Below are 25414 nucleotides of genomic sequence, written 5' to 3'. Positions count from 1 at the left end.
AAGACTTGGGCCAGATCAAATGTAATATTTGGCCCAGATGTTAAAAGTGTATATGTGGGCCACATAAGTTTGGCCTATGTTGACCCACTTTTAAAATGCATTTAAATAATTTTTGAGTAAAGAAACATTCATTGCAGTCATGACACACCAACAAATCTGGCCCAGTTATGTAATTAACTTGGATGAAACTTGGCCCAGATATGGTCCATGTTTGGCCCTTGTATGGAACCCAGACTTGGTCCAATCATGTACTGTAAATTACTGCGGCATGTGGGCCAAGCAAAAGCTGATTGTGTGGGCCAGAGCTGGGCCAGAGACATTTTGCTATGTGAGATGTTTGAGCTACAAACATTTTATTAATCCTTCAAATAACAAACAGGCATTTTCAATTTCCATTGGTAAACACATATAACATTATATCCAAGCAGCAAAAAATAAACAAAATAGTAAAAAATAATAATAACACCATAAATAATACATTCAATCATACTAATACAAATTAAAATACATTTAAGAGAGTCAATCCATATAAGCTGACAAAGTAAGAGCTTTAAAGCAGTTTACATGTTTTATAGATTTAAATAAAATTCTGAAATCAATTATTGTCATCAATCGCCCCATTTAAGAGGAGAATGGAACGCTCCATCATCCCTCCCGCACTCGTTTAGTTTCTCCCGTAACCCGGCAGATTTTCCCACGTGACCGCTGCAACTTCCTTTCTTGTGGCAGCCATCGAGAAAAATGGTGAGGGTTTTGCTGAAACCGAACAATCTAAACCAATCTTGTCGAAAATACGTGTTAAATCACAACGAGAGCAGGTTTTATAGAAACTTTAAATTGAACGCTTGACTTTGAGTCCAGTATTTCAATCGATGATTTTAAAATAAATTGTTTTTTGAGTGATGAGGCGATGCATTGGGTGGCCTCCTGAAGCTGTTCAGACGGGTTAGCCTGTTTAGCCTAGCATATGATTTGGAGCAGCTTTAAATTGCGTTTCTAAATACTCAAAAATGAAATTATCGATCTGGATTTCCACACTTTGGCTTTCAGTTGATAAAAGCAGTTGGACGTAAATTAAATCTTGTAAAACACGTTTATTTGATCGCTTTGAGCTGACATGCGTCTCCAAACTGTCGACATTAGTGATATTTATCTAACACATTAGTGATATTTATGTAACAGTCGTGTATTCACTGTGCAAATGTCAAAAGCATAAGTTTAGTTTGGCACGTCTGTGCTTATGTTTGTGTCTTTCCTATCTATATACGAACACACACCAGTGTTGGGTGTAATCACTGTAATTAGATTACTTTTAGGTAGAAAAAGTGAAGTAAGGGACTACTTTTCGTTTCCAGGTAATTTAATTACAGTTCATTGTAATGTACTTGTGTTAATGTATAAAGGAAACAGTTCTGGATAAATCAACCATGAGAAGCAGAGTTATGAATGGATGAAGTCTCGAGAAACACTGTCAGTGAAAATTTGTATGAATATTGTTATTGACTTTGCATATTTTGTTACATGTTTATTATTCTTAAGGTGTTACCATTTTTAATACTGCTTAAATGACTTGTTTGGCTGCAAGTTGAGTTTATTTTCCATCATTTATATGGTATTGAGATTTATATGTAATGCACTGAATTTTAAGTCAAGTTATTTTAGTTGAGTGACTGAGTTACTTTTCAGACACAGTAAAAATTGAGTTTAAATACAAATTTAATGATGTAATTTTTGAAGTAACCCAGCACTGATATGTACAACTAAATAAACTTGTTCTTTTTAATACTTTGTACAAATAAATTCTGAGTACGTAACTTTACATTAGCATTAAAATGTTTAGTTTGCGTGAATGTTAATGAGTAATTTGTGTTTTAGGCAAAGATCAAGGCCAGAGACCTTCGCGGAAAGAAAAAGGAGGAGCTGCTGAAACAGCTGGATGATCTGAAGGTGGAACTTTCCCAGCTCCGCGTTGCCAAGGTTACCGGTGGAGCTGCTTCCAAGCTCTCAAAAATGTGAGTGATGGAGGTAGACTTAAGCCAGGCTCATGTCTACTACTAATGCCAAGTTCAGACTGCATGATTTTCAAAGCAGTCGTGTCGCATGTTTTCACACTGCATGACTATCTGGGCTTGCGATTTGTCGCTTCTTTGTTTACACTGCAAGATGGATCAGCGACAGGGGCTTTCACATTGCATGACTTTACAATAGGAAGAATCGCCAACAACTTCGTCTTAACTACTCATTACAACTAAAAACACGGAGTTTATCTTTTGTTATTAACTACATAACAAACAAGAAGCCTTTAATGGGGTAGAAAATGTACATATTTGCCCACCTGGGTTTGAAGGGAATTAGCCATGTCTCCTCGACTTAGCCATACCTTTCCCGACAGAACTGGGTGCTCCTGTCAAACCTCCACTAGTTTTTCGTCCATTTCTTGCGTCTAAATAAACCGAAAATGAGCGCTTTAAACTTCTCCCCTAGCCTCCTGCAGGTACACACACACACACACACACACACACACAAGTGAAAGCTGCTCTCTCATTGGCTGTTGGTGATCGCTGATGTTATTTTCAGTCCAAACTCAATTCACACGGCATGATTTGAATCGCCGACAGCTCCAGATATTTAGCACGTCAAATATCTCACAGGCATCGGCGACTTGTAGGCGATTCTCTCAGATCGCGTCATTAATAGTTATTTTGAGTAATTATTGTCACTCACTTGCACAAGCACAGATTAGCCTGTGATTTCAGGTATTTGTCGGCGAGTCAAAATCTGGGCTAAAATGATGCAGTCTGAACTCCGCATAAGATGTCACCTGATTCATTTTGAAATGTTTTCATCGCTATCATTTTCCAAATGTTCTTCGAAAAGGCTGAAAACTCTTTTCGTCCCTGTACTCTGCATGCGTTAGGATCCAAGATGCTTTAGCCTGCATAATTTTCGTATGATGTTTAATTTCTGGCTCTATAAAGCATCACAGCAAAATGTCTAGGAAAACTGACAGGCCTTTTACAAGCCTGATGGTGAGGTGGAGATGTTGTAAAGGCCTGTTTACTCCAAGCATGATAAAGATGGTTCTAAAAGTCAGTGTTAAAAGAATAGCATCGCTCACATTCTCTTGTCGGGATTACATTCAGAACCATTTTTTCCAGCTGATGCTTTGTGTGAATAGGCCTTGACACAGCATGAAGTTTGCAAAAGCGAGCAAAAAATAGTGTAGCAGACAAAAGCTCTGAATAAACAGTGCCACCTGAATAAAAGCAATCTAGACCTGTACAAGCTGACAATTCATTTACATGGCTGAATCCAAAACAACTGCTGTACCCAACTATATCTGAATAGGTTAAATGACTAAAAAAGCATAATTATCAGTTCACATGGTGACTTGATAATGGCATTGTCCTATTGGCCTACTTTGAAGAGTGCTTATAAAATTATTTGTTGCCCAACACTATCTCGGTGTGGCCTGAGGTCTGTTCTTCGTAACTGGCTTAAATGATCTAAGATGATTTGGCAGATTCTGGATCTTTTAATCTTGATTACTGATCTCTCGCTAATTTGGTTCTTCAAACAAGTTCGTGAATCGGATTAAAATGTCTGGATAAACTGATCAGATCCCTGCGTGTGTTGTGAAGGACATCTATCGATCTTCAATTATGATCAGCAATGCAACGATTGGCTGACGGCACAGCAGCGTAATGACATCATCTGTTTAATATTCAATTATCCATGTGAGCAAAATTACAGAATTTATTGTAAATGGTTTGTTAAATATTACACGCAATAACTTTACACCTTGTTATGGGCTGCAAGATTGGCCCTTTTATGTGTCAAGAGCAGTTTATTTAGTTATACAGTTAGAGCGGATTTTCCTTATTATAGTACCCATAGTAGTATTAGAGTAGCAATTTTTTTATCAGTGTAAAGAATAACTGGATGTTTAGAAAATCAAAGTTTTCTCTTTGCACCACCAGGTAGCAGTCTTTGTACTTTCATTTCGGGGCTGCAGATTGCATACGTTTTATTAATATGTAACTTCATTTATTTTAATAATAACTATAACTTTATATAGTTTTAAAAAAAAATTATTTTCCCAAGTGTATACAACTACTACTGTAAGAAAATATCAGAGTTTGGTACATACTTTCTGTATTATCTTTGCTTGAACTGAGCCATTCTAATCCTGTTTATATGAATTAAACCTGCTTCCAACCGGGTTTGAGCTAGCAAAACTGTTGCTATGACGACAACTTTCAGATCAGTTTTGAAGAACGAAACGATCCTGGATCATGTCAAATCGTCAATAATCAAATCCAGCTAACTGAGTAATCCACTATGAAGAACGGACCCCCAAAGGCTAAAACGGAGAAAAACACGTATTTTAGATGTAAACGTGTTACTGTGGACAGGCCCTAATACAACTGAATGACAATCAGCAATCTTGTAGGTTTTCCAAAGTTTCTCAAATTATGGCTGAAAGTGCTCTGTGTGAGGCGGACCTCAATGGGGTCGCACCCCAGACATGCTGCATCACTTCAGGATTGTAAATGTTTTTCATAATGCTCATCACCTCCCTTTCGCCTCCAGCAAGATGATCACCCAGCGCTCCTCCTGCTCGTATGGAGATAGTGTGAAAATCTCTTGCTAAAGAAACACGACTTCTCACAGTGGAGTCTTGAAAGACATTTTCATCCGCTGTGAGGAGCCGACAGATTGTTTATATCCCATCATCTGATTGGCTTCAGCTGGAGTTTTTTTTTAAATATAGTGAGGAACCCAGTTGTCTTAAACCAGGGGTGTCCAAACTTGGTCCTGGAGGGCCAGTGTACTGGAGAGTTTAACTCCAACCCTAATCAAACACATCTGAACAAGCTAATCAAGCTCTTACCAGGTATACTAGAAACTTCCAGGCAGGTGTGTTAAAGCAAGTTGGAGCTAAAGTCAACAGGACACCGGCCCTCCAGGACTTACTTTGGACAGCCCAGTCTTAACGAGTTTTACATGAGCCTCAGGTTTCTTAGGAACATTTACCATTATTTATTTGGGTCAATGTGCCAGCAGATATTTGAGTCTCTTGCATTGCAAAAAAATAAATAGTCTGAAAGAACTTGGATAAAGCTTATTAGTGCAGCTCATGAAATCATATTTTAGGTTTAAGATGACAATTCAGTTATGATGCATGTTTTAATATTGTTATTACTAAAATAAGTATTAACTTTTTATATATAATGTAAATATTGATTGTTGAATTTGAACCTTTTGTGGAGGATACTTTTTTTTTCCTTTAGCTAAATTTATAATAATAATTGATAATTAGTGCAGGGCTAAATTGATTGCATCCAAAACAAGCGTCGACCGTGGATGTACTGTGCATATTTATCTACATGATAAATTTTTGTCTCTAATGTTTATTTTTTGTGGGTTGCATGAATACATGCATTCATGCATATATTGGAGTGTTTGTTTGGATATAAAATGTATAAGATGCAAATTTACTTATGCATTTTAATCTATGTAATAATTGTTTTGTTTTTCCATCACATAAATAATAAATACACCAATATATTACGTGAACTTTTTGTTTTGGATGCAAGTAATCTTTGCCCAGCCTTTAATAATATTTTGAGTAAATCTCAATGATGATAATCATTTGAGTAAATCTTAATGATTGTCATCAACTTTCTATATTTCTATATGAATTGCTTATTCCCGGAGTTTTTTTGAATAGTTTAAAAGAATCATTCATTAATAACGCTTAATTTAGTGTTGCATTTAGTCATGACTGGCCTGAACCAGCTAATCCTTAACTGAAAAATACTTTCATTATCATAAAGAAAAATCAACCTGTCTCTGTCAGTATCACGCAGCCCTATATTAATCAATGCATTCATTGACACGCTTGAATATGCAGATCTAACATTTGTGTTCTCTTTTTAGCCGTGTTGTCCGCAAGTCCATCGCCAGAGTCCTCACAGTCATCAACCAGACACAGAAGGAGAACTTGAGGAAGTTTTACAAGGTCAGTTTAATGCTGATGATGCAATCATCTGCAAATCTATAGATTTTTGTCACTGGAGGGGACTATTTGTGTATTATAAAAAAAATAAAAATTATGAAGACTGGTGAAAACGGTTTCATATTGACAATCCAAATATAATCTGGAACCCCATTATGTTACTGGAAATTTTTGAAGATGTGGTTGTTATCTTAATAAATTAGCTTAATTTGACCTTTAACCAAGTGAGAACCTGTAATGAACATTGCTTTATGGGAATCCAGTGATGAATTGTAAAGCCGTGACTCCTCAGCACATCAGTGCGTCTCCAGCAAGATGATCACCCAGCACTCCTCCTGCTCGTGTGGAGACGGTGTGAAAATCTCTTGCTATAGAAACACGACTTCTCACAGTGGAGTCTTGAAAGACATTTTGATCCTCTGTGAGAAGCCGACAGAACATTTATATCCCGTCATCTGATTGGCTTCAGCTGCAGTTCAGTTCTATTGGAGTGGAGAGCCTAGTTGTTTTGAAAAGGGATGTTACAAAAACATGTAAAACGGAATAAACTTTAGCTGCAACAGTGATTCGTTTTCATTATACCAGCCTTGTTTAAACCAATATTGGGTGCTTCTATATTAGGATATGTTCATATTTCTGAGGTTTTTCCAAGTAATTGTCAAAAGAAAAGTTTTAATTTTTACAAATTCTCTCACGCAACATATCTTATATTCTCAATTGAACGCCTTCATATTTAAAAATAAAATAGCATTATCAGGGTTTCTGCAGGGTCCTAATGTGTTAAATCTCAATCAAAATTCACAGAATTGTGTTGTAGGTCTTGTATCTTTTTTTTTTTTTTTTTTAAATGGGTCTTAATTTTTCTTTGTTCATGTAATGCTGCCAAAACCCATACAATCAACAATCCATCTCCAAACTTTCACATTTGTATATAAAAAGGTAATTTTTAACTCTATCATAGTGGTATAATTCCTTACAATATGATTTGTTTAAAAGTGCTCCATGTAATTACTGCTGAAGACCCTGACCTGGACAGATTGTTGTGCATGCATTTAGTTTATTATAGTTTTTAAACTGAATGTTTGTTAATTTTTTTTTTAAGTTTAAGTTGGAAGAAATGTATATGGATGCAAGTAGAACTGGCTTTTTTACACCATATTTAAAGTATTTGCTGAGAAATCTAGTCAATTTTATTCATTTATTATTGTATTATTAAATGTATTTAATTATAATATATATTTTTTGATAGGGCAAATAAAAATCATTTCCATCTGCGCCATTTAAAAAAAATTTCTTAACCTTTAGCCTTTTATGAGTCTAAAATTTCATTCATAAAAGTCTTAATGTCTTAAAGTCTTGAATTTAACTTGGTGAAACCTGCAGAAACATTGATTATATTCCATTGCCAGAATTTTTTACACATTCTCTGAATACAAAAATTTAATATTTTTTATTATTATAGTTGTTCTCAATTAAATGTGGTTGAACAATTTTTATGTTTTTAAATATTACAAATTTTTCTATTTTACAAGTTTTTATTTATTTTTATTTGCTGAATCTTTACCAGTAGCGAAAGGAAAATCCACAACATGAGTTTCAAAGGAGTAAATCTGCAAGAATTATATTGGTCAGACAAATATGCTAAATTAGTTTAAGAAAACAGCGAGTCCAAGATGCCTGAAAAATTTTGGGAAAAAATATGAAAAAGCCTTCATTGAGATGGGTATTACTTGGAATTGCCATATCAATAAAGACTTTTTAAAATGTATTCCAAATTTTCAGTGCCTTGGACTTACCTTTGCTGTTTATTCCGGATAATCTCTTATCCAATGAGCACCGACGCCTCTGAGAACTTTTTGTTTGATTTTTAGTTTCAGTAGTATTGCTAAAATACAGATGGAACAATTTAAAAGTCTTGGAGTGCTTCAAATTTTGAATGCACAAATTGTGATGTGGGTTGTTTCTGGGAATATTTAAGCAAATAAATAAAGTCAAGATTGAAGCATGTTCTGTGTTCCTCAAATCATGTTTAATCCAGGAAAATTGGTATTTGGAACTGATTTCATAATGAATCATGTCTAAGCTGTAAAATTGAAGTAAACTGGGCTCTTAACTTTTCAGGGTAAGAAGTACAAGCCTTTGGACCTGAGACCCAAGAAGACCCGTGCCATCCGTCGTCAGCTCACAAAACACGAAGAGAACCTGATGACTAAGAAGATGCAGAGGAAATCTCGTCTCTACTCCATTCGCAAGTTCGCCGTCAAGGCATAAAAAAAGCTGTACTTTTGTTTTTCCACTGAAAAATAAAATCCCCCGCTCACCCTGGAGTCAAGATGTGTCCTGAGTCATTGTGTTTCATAAGCAGGAGCAGATAAATGACAGACTAGCCTCATCTAGAGCGTAGGTGTCACTTCTGGATTTGTTCTCCCTTTTTCAGTTGTGTTCTCTTCCTCTTCTTCCTCATTGAGCTGCTCAGAGCCGCTGGTCAGAAGCTCTCCATTAGGGGTGAAAACACAACCATATGCTGAGTCCTTATGACCCTAAAACACGCGCACAGACACACATCAACATTATCGTCATCATGAAGCTCTATGATGCCATAATCACCAGTCAAAGATGCTTAATACTGCATTTTCACCAATGTTTTTAAACTCTGTATGGCAGATGCGGATGTCTTTTTAATGTACAGTTTGTTGAAAAGTTAATGAACAAGTGTCTGGTTTGTTTTTTATTTCTTGTCAGACCATTAAATTTAATTAATTTATGCTTATTCCGTAATTTAACCTGGCAGGCAAGTTATTGCTGGTTCATAATCAGCATAATTTTCCATATCGGTCTGATGTTTACATTTTGCAAGTATTTATTATCCAATTATGTAAAGGTTCTAATAAGATAGTGCATCCCTACCTGTAGCTTCTTCACACACTCCCCAGTGCTCATATCCCAGATCCTCACCTGATAAACATATAACCAAATCAAACTCTGATTATGAAGACCTAGTTTTACCCTATTAAGGTGGTTAAAAGGGAAACGGTTAATCCTGAAATTAAAATGCTTTCACTGGGTCCTTTTAAAATTGTCACAGATTTCCTGTAAATGTTTGGTTTAGGGGTATGAGAGGTAGGTCCATTAAATAAGCAGTTTTACTGTATAAAATACATTACGCTTATGGAGTGTCCCTGTAAACCATGTTTACGTGTATGTGGTCCTGCCGTACAGTTTCGTAGGGACCAAATGGACCCACAAGCAGTGTTGGGGAAAGTTACTTCTAAAAATAATGCATTATAATATTGAGTTACTTTCTAAAAAAATAACTAGTTGCATTACTTTTTATGGTAAGTAATGCTTTACGTTACTTTTCATTTACTTTTACATCACTTTTTCTGACCTTTGCTGATGTTTTGACACATCTCCTTCAGAACTTGCAGGGTTTGTAATGAGTTACCCTTAACACTGCCCCCAACAGGTAATACCACTAAATTTAGACTATTTTATTTAATTATTTATTTTTAAAGTTCCTAGATTCTGCAGGTTACAATGTTCCGATTTTGCTTGCCAATCTTAAGCCTATTGTAATGGTATGTTTTGGTTAAATTTGGAATTTCCCCAACCAATCACAGAGCCCAGGGCACCAGAGTGAGTGCTCCGACTTGGCCCTGCCCTGGTCCTAAATTAAGTAAGTAAAATCAAGTATATTGTAAAATGTTTCGGGGAAGAGGATAGAATATACAGTATAAAAATCATTACGTCTATGGGAAGACGTAACCCAATGTGTGTTTGGTTTACCATGTCGCCTTCAGCAGTAGATGCTAAAACCCGTCCATCAGTGGAGAAGGCCAAACTCCTGACCCAAACACGCTCACAGCCTCCCAACACAAACAGACACGTGTGACGTTCCGGCAGCCAAACACGCACAGTGCCGTCCCATGAGCCTGAGGCCTAAAACACACACACATTGTAAAACCCAATAAGTTAAGATAACTCAAACCATTTGAGGATACCAATTGCAACAAACCATTTAAGTTCATAAACTAATCCTAAAGAGTGCTGTGAACTTAATCCATTTGAGTAAACGAAGCAATTTGAGCACTGTAAAACCCGATGAATAAAGAGAACTTAAACCAACTGAGTACTGTAAAACCCAATGAGTTAACCATTTGAGGAAACTGATTGCTACAAACTATTTGAGTTAAAAATCTATACAAGTACTGTGAACTTACTCCATTTTTCCAAGTTGTCCAGGATCAACTATACAGAATTTACACTGTATTTAAATGATGATGGTCCAGGATCAACATTACTGAATTTACACTGTATTTAAATGATGATAATCCAGGATCAACATTACTGAATTTACACTTTATTTAAATGATGATAATCCAGGATCAACATTACTGAATTTACACTGTATTTAACTGATGATGATCCAGGATCAACATTACTGAATTTACACTGTATTTAACTGATGATGATCCAGGATCAACATTACTGAATTTACACTATATTTAACTGATGATGATCCAGGATCAACATTACTGAATTTACACTGTATTTAAATGATGATGATCCAGGATCAACATTACTGAATTTACACTGTATTTAAATGATGATGGTCCAGGATCAACATTACTGAATTTACACTGTATTTAAATGATGATGATTCAGGATCAACATTACTGAATTTACACTTTATTTAAATGATGATGATTCAGGATCAACATTACTGAATTTACACTGTATTTAAATGATGATGATCCAGGATCAACATTACTGAATTTACACTGTATTTAAATGATGATGATCCAGGATCAACATTACTGAATTTACACTATATTTAACTGATGATGATCCAGGATCAACATTACTGAATTTACACTATATTTAACTGATGATGATCCAGGATCAACATTACTGAATTTACACTGTATTTAACTGATGATGATCCAGGATCAACATTACTGAATTTACACTGTATTTAAATGATGATGATCCAGGATCAACATTACTGAATTTACACTGTATTTAACTGACGATGATCCAGGATTAACATTACTGAATTTACACTGTATTTAAATGATGATGATCCAGGATCAACATTACTGAATTTACACTGTATTTAAATGATGATAATCCAGGATCAACATTACTGAATTTACACTGTATTTAAATGATGATAATCCAGGATCAACATTACTGAATTTACACTGTATTTAAATGATGATGATCCAGGATCAACATTACTGAATTTACACTGTATTTAAATGATGATAATCCAGGATCAACATTACTGAATACACACTATATTTAACTGATGATGATCCAGGATTAACATTACTGAATTTACACTGTATTTAAATGATGATGATGGTCCAGGATCAACATTACTGAATTTACACTGTATTTAAATGATGATGATGATCCAGGATCAACATTACTGAATTTACACTGTATTTAAATGATGATGATGATACAGGATCAACATTACTGAATTTACACTGTATTTAAATGATGATGATGATACAGGATCAACATTACTGAATTTACACTGTATTTAAATGATGATGATGGTCCATGATTAACATGACTGAATTTACACTGTATTTAAATGATGATGATGATCCAGGATCAACATGACTGAATTTACACTATATTTAACTGTAATGATGGTCCAGGATCAACATTACTGAATTTACACTATATTTAACTGATGATGATCCAGGATCAACATTACTGAATTTACACTATATTTAACTGATGATGATCCAGGATCAACATTACTGAATTTACACTGTATTTAACTGATGATGATCCAGGATCAACATTACTGAATTTACACTGTATTTAAATGATGATGATCCAGGATCAACATTACTGAATTTACACTGTATTTAACTGACGATGATCCAGGATTAACATTACTGAATTTACACTGTATTTAAATGATGATGATCCAGGATCAACATTACTGAATTTACACTGTATTTAAATGATGATAATCCAGGATCAACATTACTGAATTTACACTGTATTTAAATGATGATAATCCAGGATCAACATTACTGAATTTACACTGTATTTAACTGATGATGATCCAGGATCAACATTACTGAATTTACACTGTATTTAAATGATGATGATTCAGGATCAACATTACTGAATTTACACTGTATTTAAATGATGATGATGATCCAGGATCAACATTACTGAATTTACACTGTATTTAAATGATGATGATGATCCAGGATCAACATTACTGAATTTACACTGTATTTAAATGATGATAATCCAGGATCAACATTACTGAATTTACACTGTATTTAACTGATGATGATCCAGGATCAACATTACTGAATTTACACTGTATTTAAATGATGATGATCCAGGATCAACATTACTGAATTTACACTGTATTTAACTGACGATGATCCAGGATTAACATTACTGAATTTACACTGTATTTAAATGATGATGATGGTCCAGGATCAACATTACTGAATTTACACTGTATTTAAATGATGATGATCCAGGATCAACATTACTGAATTTACACTGTATTTAAATGATGATAATCCAGGATCAACATTACTGAATACACACTATATTTAACTGATGATGATCCAGGATTAACATTACTGAATTTACACTGTATTTAAATGATGATGATGGTCCAGGATCAACATTACTGAATTTACACTGTATTTAAATGATGATGATGATCCAGGATCAACATTACTGAATTTACACTGTATTTAAATGATGATGATGATACAGGATCAACATTACTGAATTTACACTGTATTTAAATGATGATGATGATACAGGATCAACATTACTGAATTTACACTGTATTTAAATGATGATGATGATACAGGATCAACATTACTGAATTTACACTATATTTAAATGATGATGATCCAGGATCAACATGACTGAATTTACACTATATTTAAATGATGATGGTCCAGGATCAACATTACTGAATTTACACTGTATTTAAATGATGATGGTCCAGGATCAACATTACTGAATTTACACTGTATTTAAATGATGATGGTCCAGGATCAACATGACTGAATTTACATTACAAATTACCATTTGAGCTAAATTAATCTATACGATTAGTGTGAACTTACTCCATTTAAGTTGAAGTAATGAGTTATTTAATTAATTCATTACCTTCAACTTTGAGTTCAAAACACTAATCAAATTTGTAGAATTAACTTTCAGTCAATTTTGAGTTAACTACACTCATTTGATAAAGTTGACTGTTGGTTTTACACTACACATGTAGATACTACTGGTCAAAAGCCAGTAACGCTGACAGAGGACATCAGAGGACAAAAGTAACACCAATTATATTATCTTCCAACTGAATTTACATCATTCGTTTTTTTAATTTGATGACACGGTGGCGCAGCGAGCAGCGCTGTCACCTCACAGCAAGAAGGTCACTGGTTCAAGCCCCGGCTGGGAGAGTTGGCATTTCTGTGTGGAGTTTGCATGTTCTCCTCGTGTTGTCTTGGGTTTCCTCCAGGTGCTCCGGTTTCCTCCACAGTCCAAACACATGCGCTATAGGTGAATTGGGCAAGCAAAATTGTCCGAGTGTGAATGATGAGCAAATGATGACGGGAATTCGGGTGATTTTTGACATTTCGGGGTGAACTATCCCTTTAAACATGATTAAAGAAGCACATCCTGTTTATCCCGATTCAAATATCAAACAAAATCTGCTTTGGCAAACTGACCAGCATCCCAGCGACAGAAAAACAGAGACACGCCACATTTCCCAGGTGCCCCTGCAACACCATGGCCTCAGCTTGACGATCCCGCAGCTTCCAGACTCTCACGGCTCGATCCCAGGAGCCCGTTGCCTGTGGAGAAGAGGAGAAATGACGACTCCAAACAAACAGACTCAGCACAGAGATATCTCATCTCCTATACCACAGACTGCGAGTCGGATGAGAAAACGCTGCTCTGAACAGCTGCATTATGACCCTTCAGCTCCTCCAGCAGCGCACCGCTCTGAAAACAACACACACACACATCAACATTACTGCGCTGAAAACACACCTGTCACTACACACAACACAGGCTGACGGTCATGCCTTTAGTCGATGTTTGGGGTTTAGGATGGAAATGTACTCATTACTGCAAGTAAAGCAATCATTCATTCGTTTTCTTTCGACTTAGTCCTTTAATTATCAGGGGTCGCCACAGTGGAATGAACCGTCAACTACTCCAGCTTATGTTTTACCTAGCGGATGCCCTTCCAGCCATAAACCAGTACTGGGAAACACTCACATTCACACACATACACTACAGCCAATTTAGCTTATCCAATTCACCTATAGCACATGTGTTTGGACTGTGGGGGAAACCAGAGCACCCAGAGGAAACCTACATCAACACGGCGAAAACATGCAAACTCTGCACAGAAATACCAACTGGCCCAGCCAGAATTCGAACCAGTGGCCCTCTTGCTGTGAGGCGACAGTGCTAACCACTGAGCCACCTTGCCGCCATTTTAAGGTATACACAATGTTAATTATTTTTATTACCCTGCTGAAAAATCCAGCTTAAACCAGCCTAGGCTGGTTGGCTGGGTTTAGCTGGTTGACCAGGCTGGTTTTAGAGGGGTTTTGGCCATTTCCAGGCTGGTTTCCAGCCATTTCCAGCCTGGTCTTAGCTGGTCAGGCTGGAAAATGACCAGCTAAATCCAACTAAAACCAGCTTGACCAGCCTGGTTTAAGCTGGACATAGCTGGTTTGGGCTGGGTTCCCAGCCTGGCTAGGCTGGTCAAGCTGGTGTTAGCTGGTCATCTCCCAGCCTGACCAGCTAAGACCAGGCTGGAAATGGCTGGAAACCAGCCTGGAAATGGCCAAAACCCCTCTAAAACCAGCCTGGTCGACCAGCTTAAACCAGCCAACCAGCCTAGGCTGGATTTTTCAGCAGGGTAAAGATACAGATTGTTGACTTTTAACCAATATTTGTGTCTCACCTGAATGCTCCAGATCAGGGCTCTGTTGTCCCATCCACCCGAAAGTAGCCACTGACCGTCCGGACTGAAGCTCACCGTCTCCACACTGCGCCTGTGAGCTGACGGCCAACCACAGTTACTATAGTAAACGTCATCTGAATCTATACACTCTAAAAATGCTGGGTTGTTAACCTAACTTTGAGTCAAATATACACAACCCAACATCACAGGGGTTAATTTTTTTCAATTCAATTAAAATTAACCAAACGGTTGGGTTTTTCCATATCTGACCCAATGTTGGGACAAATATTGCCGATCAGTTATAGTATAATATATAATTTACAGTGCAAATTATAGTATAATATGATATATACAGTATATTAATGTACCCACATAGCAAAATGTCTCTAGTCCAGCTCTGGCCCACACAATCAGCTTTTGCTTGGCCCACATGCCGCAGTGAATATGGTACAAGACTAAGTTTGGCTTCCAGACAAGGGCCAAACATAGACCATATCTAGGCCAAGTTAATAACCCATAACTGGTGTGTCACGACTACAATGAAACTGATAAACCCTTAAATCATTGCACTTTAGGGGTGCTATGGACATGCTTTTTCTGGAAGCAACCTGATTGGTAAAATGTTTTAATCTGTTTTAGATGTGGGTCAAGATGGGCCAAACTGACATGGCCCACATATCAATTTTTAACATCTGGGCCAAATACTACATTTAACATCTGGGCTAAGTATTGTTTGCCACTTCTGCCAAACCAGAGTCATGTTTGGCCCACATGCTGTATGCCAGCGCTGGATGAATGCCTGCTGTGCCAGCTTTATGCCAAATCTGGGCCAGAACACTTGGGCATAATAGTGAATTTAAATGATATTTTTGTTACTGCTGATGCTGTGAATGATGCAATGCATCACAGTGTGTATTTCTGTGTTCACACCTGTCAGTGTGTGTGTGCATTTGAGGCTGGAGCTGCACCAGATTCGGACGCTGCAGTCATGAGACGCGCTCGCAAACAGCCGACCGTCACTGGAAAAAACACAGCACTTCACTGGACCTGCAGAACAACAGACAAACGAAAGATAAAGATAAATTGCCTACTTTTAGTACTTGCCTAAAATGATGGCCCTGTCTCAAACATCTGGCCGATAGCCCCACCCTAAATGGCTGATAGTCCCGCCCTAAATGGCTGATAGTCCTGCCCTAAATGCCTGACAGACCCGCCCTAATTGGCTGATAGTCCTGCCCTACATGGCTGATAGTCCCATCCTAAATGGCTGATAGTCCTGTGCTAAATGGCTGATAGTCCTCTGCTACATGGCTGATAGTCCTGCCCTAAATGCCTGATAGTAGCGCCCTAAATAGCTGAAAGTCCCGCTCTATATACTGATAGACCTGCCCTAAATGGATGATAGTCCTGTGCTACATGGCCGATAGTCCCGCCCTAAATGGCTGATAGACCCGCCCTAAATGGCTGATAGTCCCACCCTAAATGACTAATAGACCTTCCCTAAATGGCTGATAGACCTGCCCCAAATGGCTGATAGTCCTGTGCTAAATGGCTGATAGTCCTGTGTTAAATGGCTGATAGTCCTGTGCTGAATGCCCAATAGCCCCACCCTAAATGGCTGACAGATCCGCCCTAAATGGCTGATAGTCCTGCCCTAAATGCCTGTTAGACCCGCCCTAAATGGCTGATAGACCCGCCCTAAATGGCTGATAGTCCCGCCCTAAATGGCTGTTAGTCCCGCCCTAAATACTGATAGACCCGCCCTATATGGCTGATAGTCCCGCCCTAAATGGCTGATAGACCCGCCCTAAATGGCTGATAGACCCGCCCTAAATGGCTGATAGACCTGCCCTAAATGGCTGATAGACCCGCTCTTAATGACTAATAGACCCGCCCTAAATTGCTGATAGACCCGTCCTGAATGGCTGATAGACCCGCTCTAAATGGCTGATAGACCCGCCCTAAATGGCTGATAGACCCGCTCTAAATGACTGATAGACCCGCCCTAAATGGCTGATAGACCCGCTCTTAATGGCTAATAGACCCGCCCTAAATGGCTGATAGACCCGCCCTAAATGGCTGATAGACCCGCTCTTAATGGCTAATAGACCCGCCCTAAATGGCTGATAGACCCGCTCTTAATGGCTAATAGACCCGCCCTAAATGGCTGATAGACCCGCCCTAAATGGCTGATAGACCCGCCCTAAATGGCTGATAGACCCGCCCTAAATGGCTGATAGACCCGCACTAAATGGCTGATAGACCCGCCCTAAATGGCTGATAGACCCGCTCTTAATGGCTAATAGACCCGCCCTAAATGGCTGATAGACCCGCCCTAAATGGCTGATAGACCCGCCCTAAATGGCTGATAGACCTGCCCTAAATGGCTGATAGACCCGCTCTTAATGGCTAATAGACCCGCCCTAAATGGCTGATAGACCCGCCCTAAATGGCTGATAGACCCGCCCTAAATGGCTGATAGACCTGCCCTAAATGGCTGATAGACCCGCTCTTAATGACTAATAGACCCGCCCTAAATGGCTGATAGACCCGCCCTAAATGGCTGATAGACCTGCCCTAAATGGCTGATAGACCCGCTCTTAATGACTAATAGACCCGCCCTAAATTGCTGATAGACCCGTCCTGAATGGCTGATAGACCCGCTCTAAATGGCTGATAGACCCGCCCTAAATGGCTGATAGACCCGCTCTAAATGACTGATAGACCCGCCCTAAATGGCTGATAGACCCGCTCTTAATGGCTGTTAGACCCGCCCTAAATGGCTGATAGACCCGCCCTAAATGGCTGATAGACCCGCTCTAAATGACTGATAGACCCGCCCTAAATGGCTGATAGACCCGCTCTTAATGGCTGTTAGACCCGCCCTAAATGGCTGATAGACCCGCCCTAAATGGCTGATAGACCCGCTCTTAATGGCTAATAGACCCGCCCTAAATGGCTGATAGACCCGCTCTTAATGGCTAATAGACCCGCCCTAAATGGCTGATAGACCCGCCCTAAATGGCTGATAGACCCGCCCTAAATGGCTGATAGACCCGCACTAAATGGCTGATAGACCCGCCCTAAATGGCTGATAGACCCGCCCTAAATGGCTGATAGACCCGCCCTAAATGGCTGATAGACCCGCCCTAAATGGCTGATAGACCTGCCCTAAATGGCTGATAGACCCGCTCTTAATGACTAATAGACCCGCCCTAAATGGCTGATAGTCCTGTGCTAAATGGCTGATAGTCCTGTGCTAAATGGCTGATAGTTCTATACCCGTGTGTCCGCTGACTGAGGCCAGGAGTTTGGCGGTGCTAGTTTTCCATAGGTAGAGTTTGCCGGCATCACAACAGGTGAGCAGAAGCTGACAGTCAGGAGAGAAAGCGCAGCAGTTCACCTGGAGGGAGGCAAAATATGGATAATATATTGGGCCCCAGTTTCCTCGTGTGTAGGTCTGTTGTTGTCTTGCGGTTTAGTTTACTCTGTGCATAAACCCTGTGCGCTTGCTTCTTTTTGCATAGATTTGCTGTCATAGAATAACTACATTTTATTTCTATATTAAATCATTAGAAACGTGCTTTTGACAAATGGGTAAAACCTAGTATTTTAAGGAGAGCTGTAGAGTATAATCATTTAAAGGTGACCTATTATGCCCCTTTCTACAAGATGTATAATAAGTCTCTGATGTCCCCAGAGTGTCTATATGTGAAGTTTTAGCTCAAAATACCCCACAAATAATGCTTTATATCTCTTTGAATCTGCAACTTCAAGTCTTTGATTCTAATTGGGCCATTTTGGTGACTGTCCCTTTAAATTCAAAAGAGTTTGTGCTATTTTCAAAAGAGGGCGGAGCTACAAATGCCTGTGTGTCAGCATAGTGGCAGATTCAGAAATAAGACTAATGTCCTATGCTAATGAGGGAGAAATGGTCACTAATAGGCGGGAATTTCCCCCTTTGATTGACAAGGGAGAATGTCATTCAGTGTTTCTGCAGACTGTTTTTATCAAATGCGATTATGAAAAATAAAATTAATGCATTTTTACATTTAGAAGCTAGTTATAATCACACACTACTGAGTTCAAACCCCTTGATTTTTGCATAATAGGTGCCCTTTAAAAGATAATTATTAAGCCTTTTAATGTTTGATCAAGTCATTCTTCTTCTAAATATGCCTGACAAAATTATTTGCAAATAAACGATCACGCTGAATGACATTTTTACGTCTCTTCAGTTAGTCCTGGTATAAATATGTGAGAAAGATAATGCTTACCGACCTCTCCTTTGTGTCTGGAGAAATATCTGATGTTGTCCACGCTGAAGTCCTCTGAGGGATGTCTCTTCCACATGACTGTTAATCGTAATAATGAATCAGATGTATATTGCTGTCTGAATGTGCACTGCAGAGTTTCAGCTGTGTTTTGTTTGGGTTTTGGCTGCTTGTGTATCCACAGTTACGCTCTCATGAGTGTGTGAGGGCTGCGTTTATTGGTGTTTCTGCTGGTTTACACACTCATTAACTCTCAAAACACATTAACAAGCTCAGAGTGAGTGTGCACCTTATACAGTGCTCACCCCATTTCCAAAATTATTGTTTTATCTATTTCTCAGTGAATATAGCTCATATATTTTGGTGTATTTGAGCAGAATTATTTACTAAAATATTTTAGTCACAGGGATTGCACGGTGGCTCAGTCACCTCACAGCAAGAAGGTCACTGGTTTGAGTCCCGGCTTGGCCAATTGGCATTTTTATGTGGAGTTTGCATGTTCTCCCCTTGTTGGCGTGGGTTTCCTCCGAGTGCTCTGGTTTCCCCCACAGTCCAAACACATGCGCTATAGGTAAATTAGATGGACTAAATTGTCCATTGTGTGTGTGTGAGAGAGAGTATGAGTGTGTTTGGGTGTTTCCCCGTACAGGGTTGCAGCCTGAAGGGCATCCGCTGTGTAAAACATATGCTGAAATAGTTGCCGATTCATTCCGCTGTGGCGACCTCTGAAATAAAGACTAAGCCGAAGGAAAATTAATGAATATTTTAGTCATCAAACATCTTTAGAAATAGAAAGACAAATCTAATGCATATGCACAATGATAATATAAATAAATATAAATATAAAGCATCTTAATAAAAATATTTTTAAAAAAAAGATATTTGTGATGGGAGTGTACTCGTATATACAATCATTTTGGATATATAACATGTTTATATTTATACGTTTATAAATAATGTATTAAATTGAGCTAATAATGAGGGACTTTGTTACAAATATTTTCTTGGCAAAAGAAACTTTAAAAACCTCAACAAATTATGTTTTATTGACTTCTTTTACATTTTTAACTACATTGAATACGTAAATATGTTTCTTTCCCACTTTTTATTTCATTGATGCACCCAAAATCAATCCATCTGTTTGCCCATAATACTAACATAATGCAATGTATATTATATTATGCAAAATTGCATATAGTTTACATATAATATATTAGAACTGCTTTATAATGTAAGTCTTATTATTTTAGTTGAATGACATAAAAATATAACTAAAATATTATTTAATAATATTTTGAGTCTAAATTATGAGATTAATAAAAGACAATATATAAATGTAACTTTATAACTTGTTTATATATAATATAATATAATATAATATAATATAATATAATATAATATAATATAATATAATATAATATAATATAATATAATATAATATAATATAATATAATATAAACAACAACATATATTATATTATATTACTTTATATTATATTATATTATTTTTTATTATGGTATATGATATGATATTACTTTATATTACAATATATTATATTAGATTTTATTATAATATATTAATTTTTAAGATATTATATGATATTATTTTATATTATATTATATTATATTTTATTTATAATTATATTGTAGTCTACAACAAGAAACATAGAGACGTTACATAACTAAAATGACAAAAATATAATATATTTAAAATATATAAATATATTATATTTAACATATAATATAAATGACTTCAATGTTATGATAAAAAAAACTGACATATAATAACTAAAATATAAGTATAATGATAATAAAAATTATTAAAGCATATTTATAATAATGCCAAAATGTAAAAAAGTACATAATATATTATGGAAAGAAAAGCTAAAGCTGAAAAATCTCTCAAATATGGAGTAAAACGGCAGTAAATCTCTATTTGAGAATGTTAAACATGAGCTATTTTGGCATCATCCTGTTAAGTGCGTCATCTGCATGCATGTCTATTCATGTAGTGTGTGTGTGTGTGTGTGTGTGTGTGATTGTGTGTGTGATTGTGAAAACCAGCTTATGCATCTGCAACAAACACCCCGTGACCCTAAAGAAGTCCTGACTTGTCAGAGCTCAAGCTTTCTTTTTCCAGTAAAAACTACGAGGGCATATTTTTGAGTATGAGTGTGTTGAAATGCAAACATCTGCACTCAGAGAGAGAAACTGACGCACTCTGGAGTCTGGATGTTTACTCTGATCAGCAGGATGTTTAGTTGCATGTTTGCATGAGCTTCACGCAGCTCCGTCGCAGCAGGAAACTCGTTCAACAAGTCACATCTCTCACCTTCACTGACAAAAAAATCAGTTTGAGGGAAACCGCAACTAAATACTCTCCAACTTATAGTCTCATTTAGGTGTAGCCAGTGAAATGCACAAAATCATGCATAGCAAAATAAGTTATTCATTAGCCATCCATGCTCCACTAAGAAGCTTCTGGAAACTTTTCTTTGCATAAGAGATTAAGACTAAAGGGCGCCTATAGATGAAAATCATCTTTTGTAAGCTGTTTAAACAGAACTGTGTGTCAGTATAGTGTGTCCACAGTCATATTGGAGTGATAAAAAGACAATAAGTCTCTTGTTTTAATGTCCTGACGCTAAAATAGGATCCAAACCCCTCCCATTTTTAGGCCGACTACAATGTGACAAAGGAGTGTGGTTTCTCTGCCCACCGAATTTATTGACAGACGAGTAATACCGTATCTCTAGTAATACCAACCGGGATTAAAAGATCTGTTGAGCTCTCTGTGATCATGGTTCATCATCAAATATGATCAAGAATAAATTTTACAAGTTTAACATGATTTTAAAACAGCGCATGTTTGTTATAAAGACTGAAATCTCTGTAATTCATCACCACAGCTGCAGGTCAGTACAATTATAAAAGAAGACGCTTCAATCTATGTTAGTGGACAATAAATCAGGTTTATTTTGTACATTGACATAACAGATATCCATACAGCAGTGGATATTAACCTGTATCCTGTCACATTTGCGTGCAAAAACAGTGCAAAGTTAAATGCGTGCGCGTTGTGTGTGTCCTCTGTGTGTGTGCGTGAACTTTGTAACGACATTGTGTATGGCTCACCGAATGGCTTGCATTAACTCCACAACAAATACATCAAATAATCATTGGTAAAGTTCTTATTGTAGTATTTCTCACAAACGTTACGTGAGATCTGCTTCCTTCATGTTTGTCACTGTGCTGTTTATCTGAGCAGAAAATCCAACATTCTGAAAGGTATAATAAATAATCTGATGGGTGTTTTGAGCTGAAACTTTACAGACACATTCTGGAATCATAAAAGACCTATCTTAAATCTTGAAAAAGGGGTAGGTGCCCTTCAAAATATTTGCTATAGAATAAAATTTTATTTAAGCGATAGTTCACCCAAGATCTAATATTTTACTTGAATTTATTTACTAATATTTTCTCATTTTACTTTACCAACATCTTGGTAGTGATTTACAAAAGCGTTTACACCAAAAAAAAAAAAAAAAATGTTAAAAACTGCACTTTAAAATTGCTGTAAATTATTTACAGTTTGTGAAACTGTATAATGACCAGTTGAATGTTATGTAATTTGAGAATTTTGCGTCTAGTTTTTATTTTATTATTATTTATTTTTTGATTTATTATAATTTTTTTAATTTATTGATTCATTTATTTTCCTTGGGCTTAGTCTCTATTTTTAGAGGTGGCCACAGCGGAATGAACCGCCAACTATTCCATCATATGTTTTACAAAGCAGATGCACTTCCAGCTGCAACCCATTACTGGGAAACATCCATACACACTCATCCACACACACACAAACACACACTCCAATTTCTCCAATTCCCCTTTAGCATATGTTTTTGAAATGTGGGGGAAACCAGAGCACCCGGAGGAAACCCACGTCAACACAGGGAGAACATGCAAACTCCACACAGAAATGCCAACTGGTTCAGCCAGGACTCGAACTCGCGATCTTCTTGCTTTAAGGTGACAGTGCTAACCACTAAGCCACCGTGTCACCCTATTTAATCAGTTAATAACAATTTTATATTACTTAATTATTAAATGGAGTTAACTTGTTAACAAAGCTTTGGCAGCTGGCTTTTTAGCCAATCACCTACTCCCTAAAACGTATTTAAAGCAGACCAGCTTTTTTTTAGTCAAGACAACTATTTTTAGACGTCTATTAGACATCTATTAGACATCTATTTGACATCTATTGGACATTTGTTAGACATCTATTTGACATCTATTAGGGATCTATTAGACATTTACTAGACATCTATTTGACATCTACTAGACATCTATTTGACATCTATTTGACATCTATTAGACATCTATTTGACATCCATGTGACATCTATTAGACATTTATTAGACATTTATTAGACATCTATTTGACGTCTATTAGACATCTATTTGGCATCTATTTGACATCTATTTGACATCTATTAGACATCTATTTGACATCTATTTGACATCTATTAGACATCTATTAGACATCTATTTGACATCTATTAGACATCTATTTGACATTTATTAGACATCTATTAGATATCTTTTTTTTTTTTTAATTAAAAAAGGTCTTCGGGCATCATCATAGCACGCCCAATCATCTTACCTACCTATTCACTATTTATCTTCTTCCGTTCCCCTTCATCCCACTGTTCCCTTAGCATCCCATTCACCTCTACATCCCTACAATAAAGTCTAGCTCAAAATGTGTGGCGTAGTCCATGCTAGTAAAAAAGTATTGTATTTTTATTTTAAAATGGTTTGGTCATCTTTATGCCACAAACAATTCAACCCAAACTAACTGGTGTCATGCTTTTCACAACAATTATTGTTTCAAAGCAGTTTTACGCACTTTTCGCATTACAATGAGCAGAAAGAAAGATCTGCTGTTGTGTTTGACATCCAATCTCTGTTTTGCATACAAACTAGTTTTGAGGAAGTTGGGCTCTCTGACCTACATGGCAAGGGTTATACTATTATTAAACCAATTGTGTGTGTGTGTGTGTGTGTGTCTGCGGATATGTGTGGGTGTGCAAGAATGCATGGTTTAAGAGATAACTGAAGTTTACATCTAAAGTTTTTCTTCTGTAGGAAACAGTCATGTTTTCTTTCTTTCACATGCATTTGATGCACTCTCACAGCATTACAGTCGACCGCATCCCCGTACCGCTAAAACCAGCAAATGCAAAAAGACAAAGCAGTGATGGGAAGTGAAAACATGTCAGTTTGTTGTCTCCTGTTTTCACCTCATATGTGTGGTTTCGGTACTTGCTTTATCTCTCAGCAAACAGGCGTTTCCTCCACAACACGATTTATCATCATCTGCGCCCAAACCAAAAAGACAAAAAAACAAAAAACAAAAAAGATGTGATGACCAGCAGATCTACATTTTAGTTCTACTCTATTATATAATTATATAATTAAAGTCTGTGAGAAATCAAAATTTCCAATGTCTACTGTAAAATGTGCACATTGCGATTTTTTAGGTGAACTGTAAATGTGATGACAGACGTTATGTTTTTATTTCATTCATTTATATAATATTATAAAATTTGAATTATTGCACACTGTTTAGAAACAAATTACTGAATAAATAAAACAATAATAATAAACTGACCAGCATCTTAGTATAGTAATACAATAAATATATGAATAAATGTATTAATATCTGAGAAAAATAATTTATTTAAATATGTTGGGGAATATATATATATATATATATATATATATATATATATATATATATATATATACACATATATATATATATATATATATATATATATATATATATATATATATATATATATATATATATATATATATATATATACATATATATATATATATATACATATATATATATATATATATATATATATATATATATATATACACATATATATATATATATATACACATATATATATATATATATATATATATATATATATATATATATATATATATATATATATATATATATATATATATATATATATATACATACACAGTTGAAACAAGAAGTTTACATACACTCAAAAAAGAACATAACCAATTTA

The 25414-nt window shown here is 36.5% G+C and overlaps 2 protein-coding genes across 4 annotated transcripts; one reads left to right on the top strand and one right to left on the bottom strand.

Annotated features, from left to right (window-relative positions):
- Window positions 1-647: 647 nt before the first annotated feature.
- Window positions 648-8347, top strand: rpl35 (ribosomal protein L35). The gene is made up of 4 exons (NM_173233.2): window positions 648-744; window positions 1876-2012; window positions 5944-6025; window positions 8144-8347. Exons 1-4 carry the CDS (start codon window positions 742-744, stop codon window positions 8291-8293), a joined length of 372 nt encoding a protein of 123 aa, NP_775340.1. The 5' UTR covers window positions 648-741; the 3' UTR covers window positions 8294-8347.
- Window positions 8032-19549, bottom strand: wdr38 (WD repeat domain 38). 3 transcript variants are annotated; one of them, XM_073934529.1, is made up of 9 exons: window positions 19302-19549; window positions 18303-18423; window positions 15951-16067; window positions 15021-15118; window positions 13964-14044; window positions 13768-13893; window positions 9809-9961; window positions 8930-8977; window positions 8032-8562 (listed from the first exon to the last, which is right to left on the bottom strand). In XM_073934529.1, exons 1-9 carry the CDS (start codon window positions 19371-19373, stop codon window positions 8416-8418), a joined length of 963 nt encoding a protein of 320 aa, XP_073790630.1. In that variant the 5' UTR covers window positions 19374-19549; the 3' UTR covers window positions 8032-8415.
- Between the last annotated feature and the right edge of the window lie 5865 nt (window positions 19550-25414).

The sequence above is a fragment of the Danio rerio genome, chromosome 21 (assembly GCF_049306965.1).
Source record: "Danio rerio strain Tuebingen ecotype United States chromosome 21, GRCz12tu, whole genome shotgun sequence".
NCBI classification, from domain to species: Eukaryota; Metazoa; Chordata; class Actinopteri; order Cypriniformes; family Danionidae; genus Danio; species Danio rerio.
The sequence above is the reverse complement of the archived record's forward strand: the minus strand, read 5'-3'. Positions and strand labels throughout refer to the sequence as shown.

What these genes read in the sequence shown, in the direction of transcription:
- rpl35 (NM_173233.2), top strand. An exon ending in GCTTCCAAGCTCTCAAAAAT is followed by an intron (nt 2,013 to 5,943) that starts GTGAGTGATGGA and finishes TTCTCTTTTTAG; the next exon opens with CCGTGTTGTCCGCAAGTCCA. An exon ending in ACTTGAGGAAGTTTTACAAG is followed by an intron (nt 6,026 to 8,143) that starts GTCAGTTTAATG and finishes TTAACTTTTCAG; the next exon opens with GGTAAGAAGTACAAGCCTTT.
- wdr38 (XM_073934529.1), bottom strand. Translation starts at nt 19,373, where the DNA reads ATGTGGAAGAGACATCCCTCAGAGGACTTCAGCGTGGACAACATCAGA. An exon ending in ATGCACACACACACTGACAG is followed by an intron (nt 15,119 to 15,950) that starts GTGTGAACACAG and finishes GTTGGCCGTCAG; the next exon opens with CTCACAGGCGCAGTGTGGAG. An exon ending in CCCTGATCTGGAGCATTCAG is followed by an intron (nt 14,045 to 15,020) that starts GTGAGACACAAA and finishes TGTTGTTTTCAG; the next exon opens with AGCGGTGCGCTGCTGGAGGA.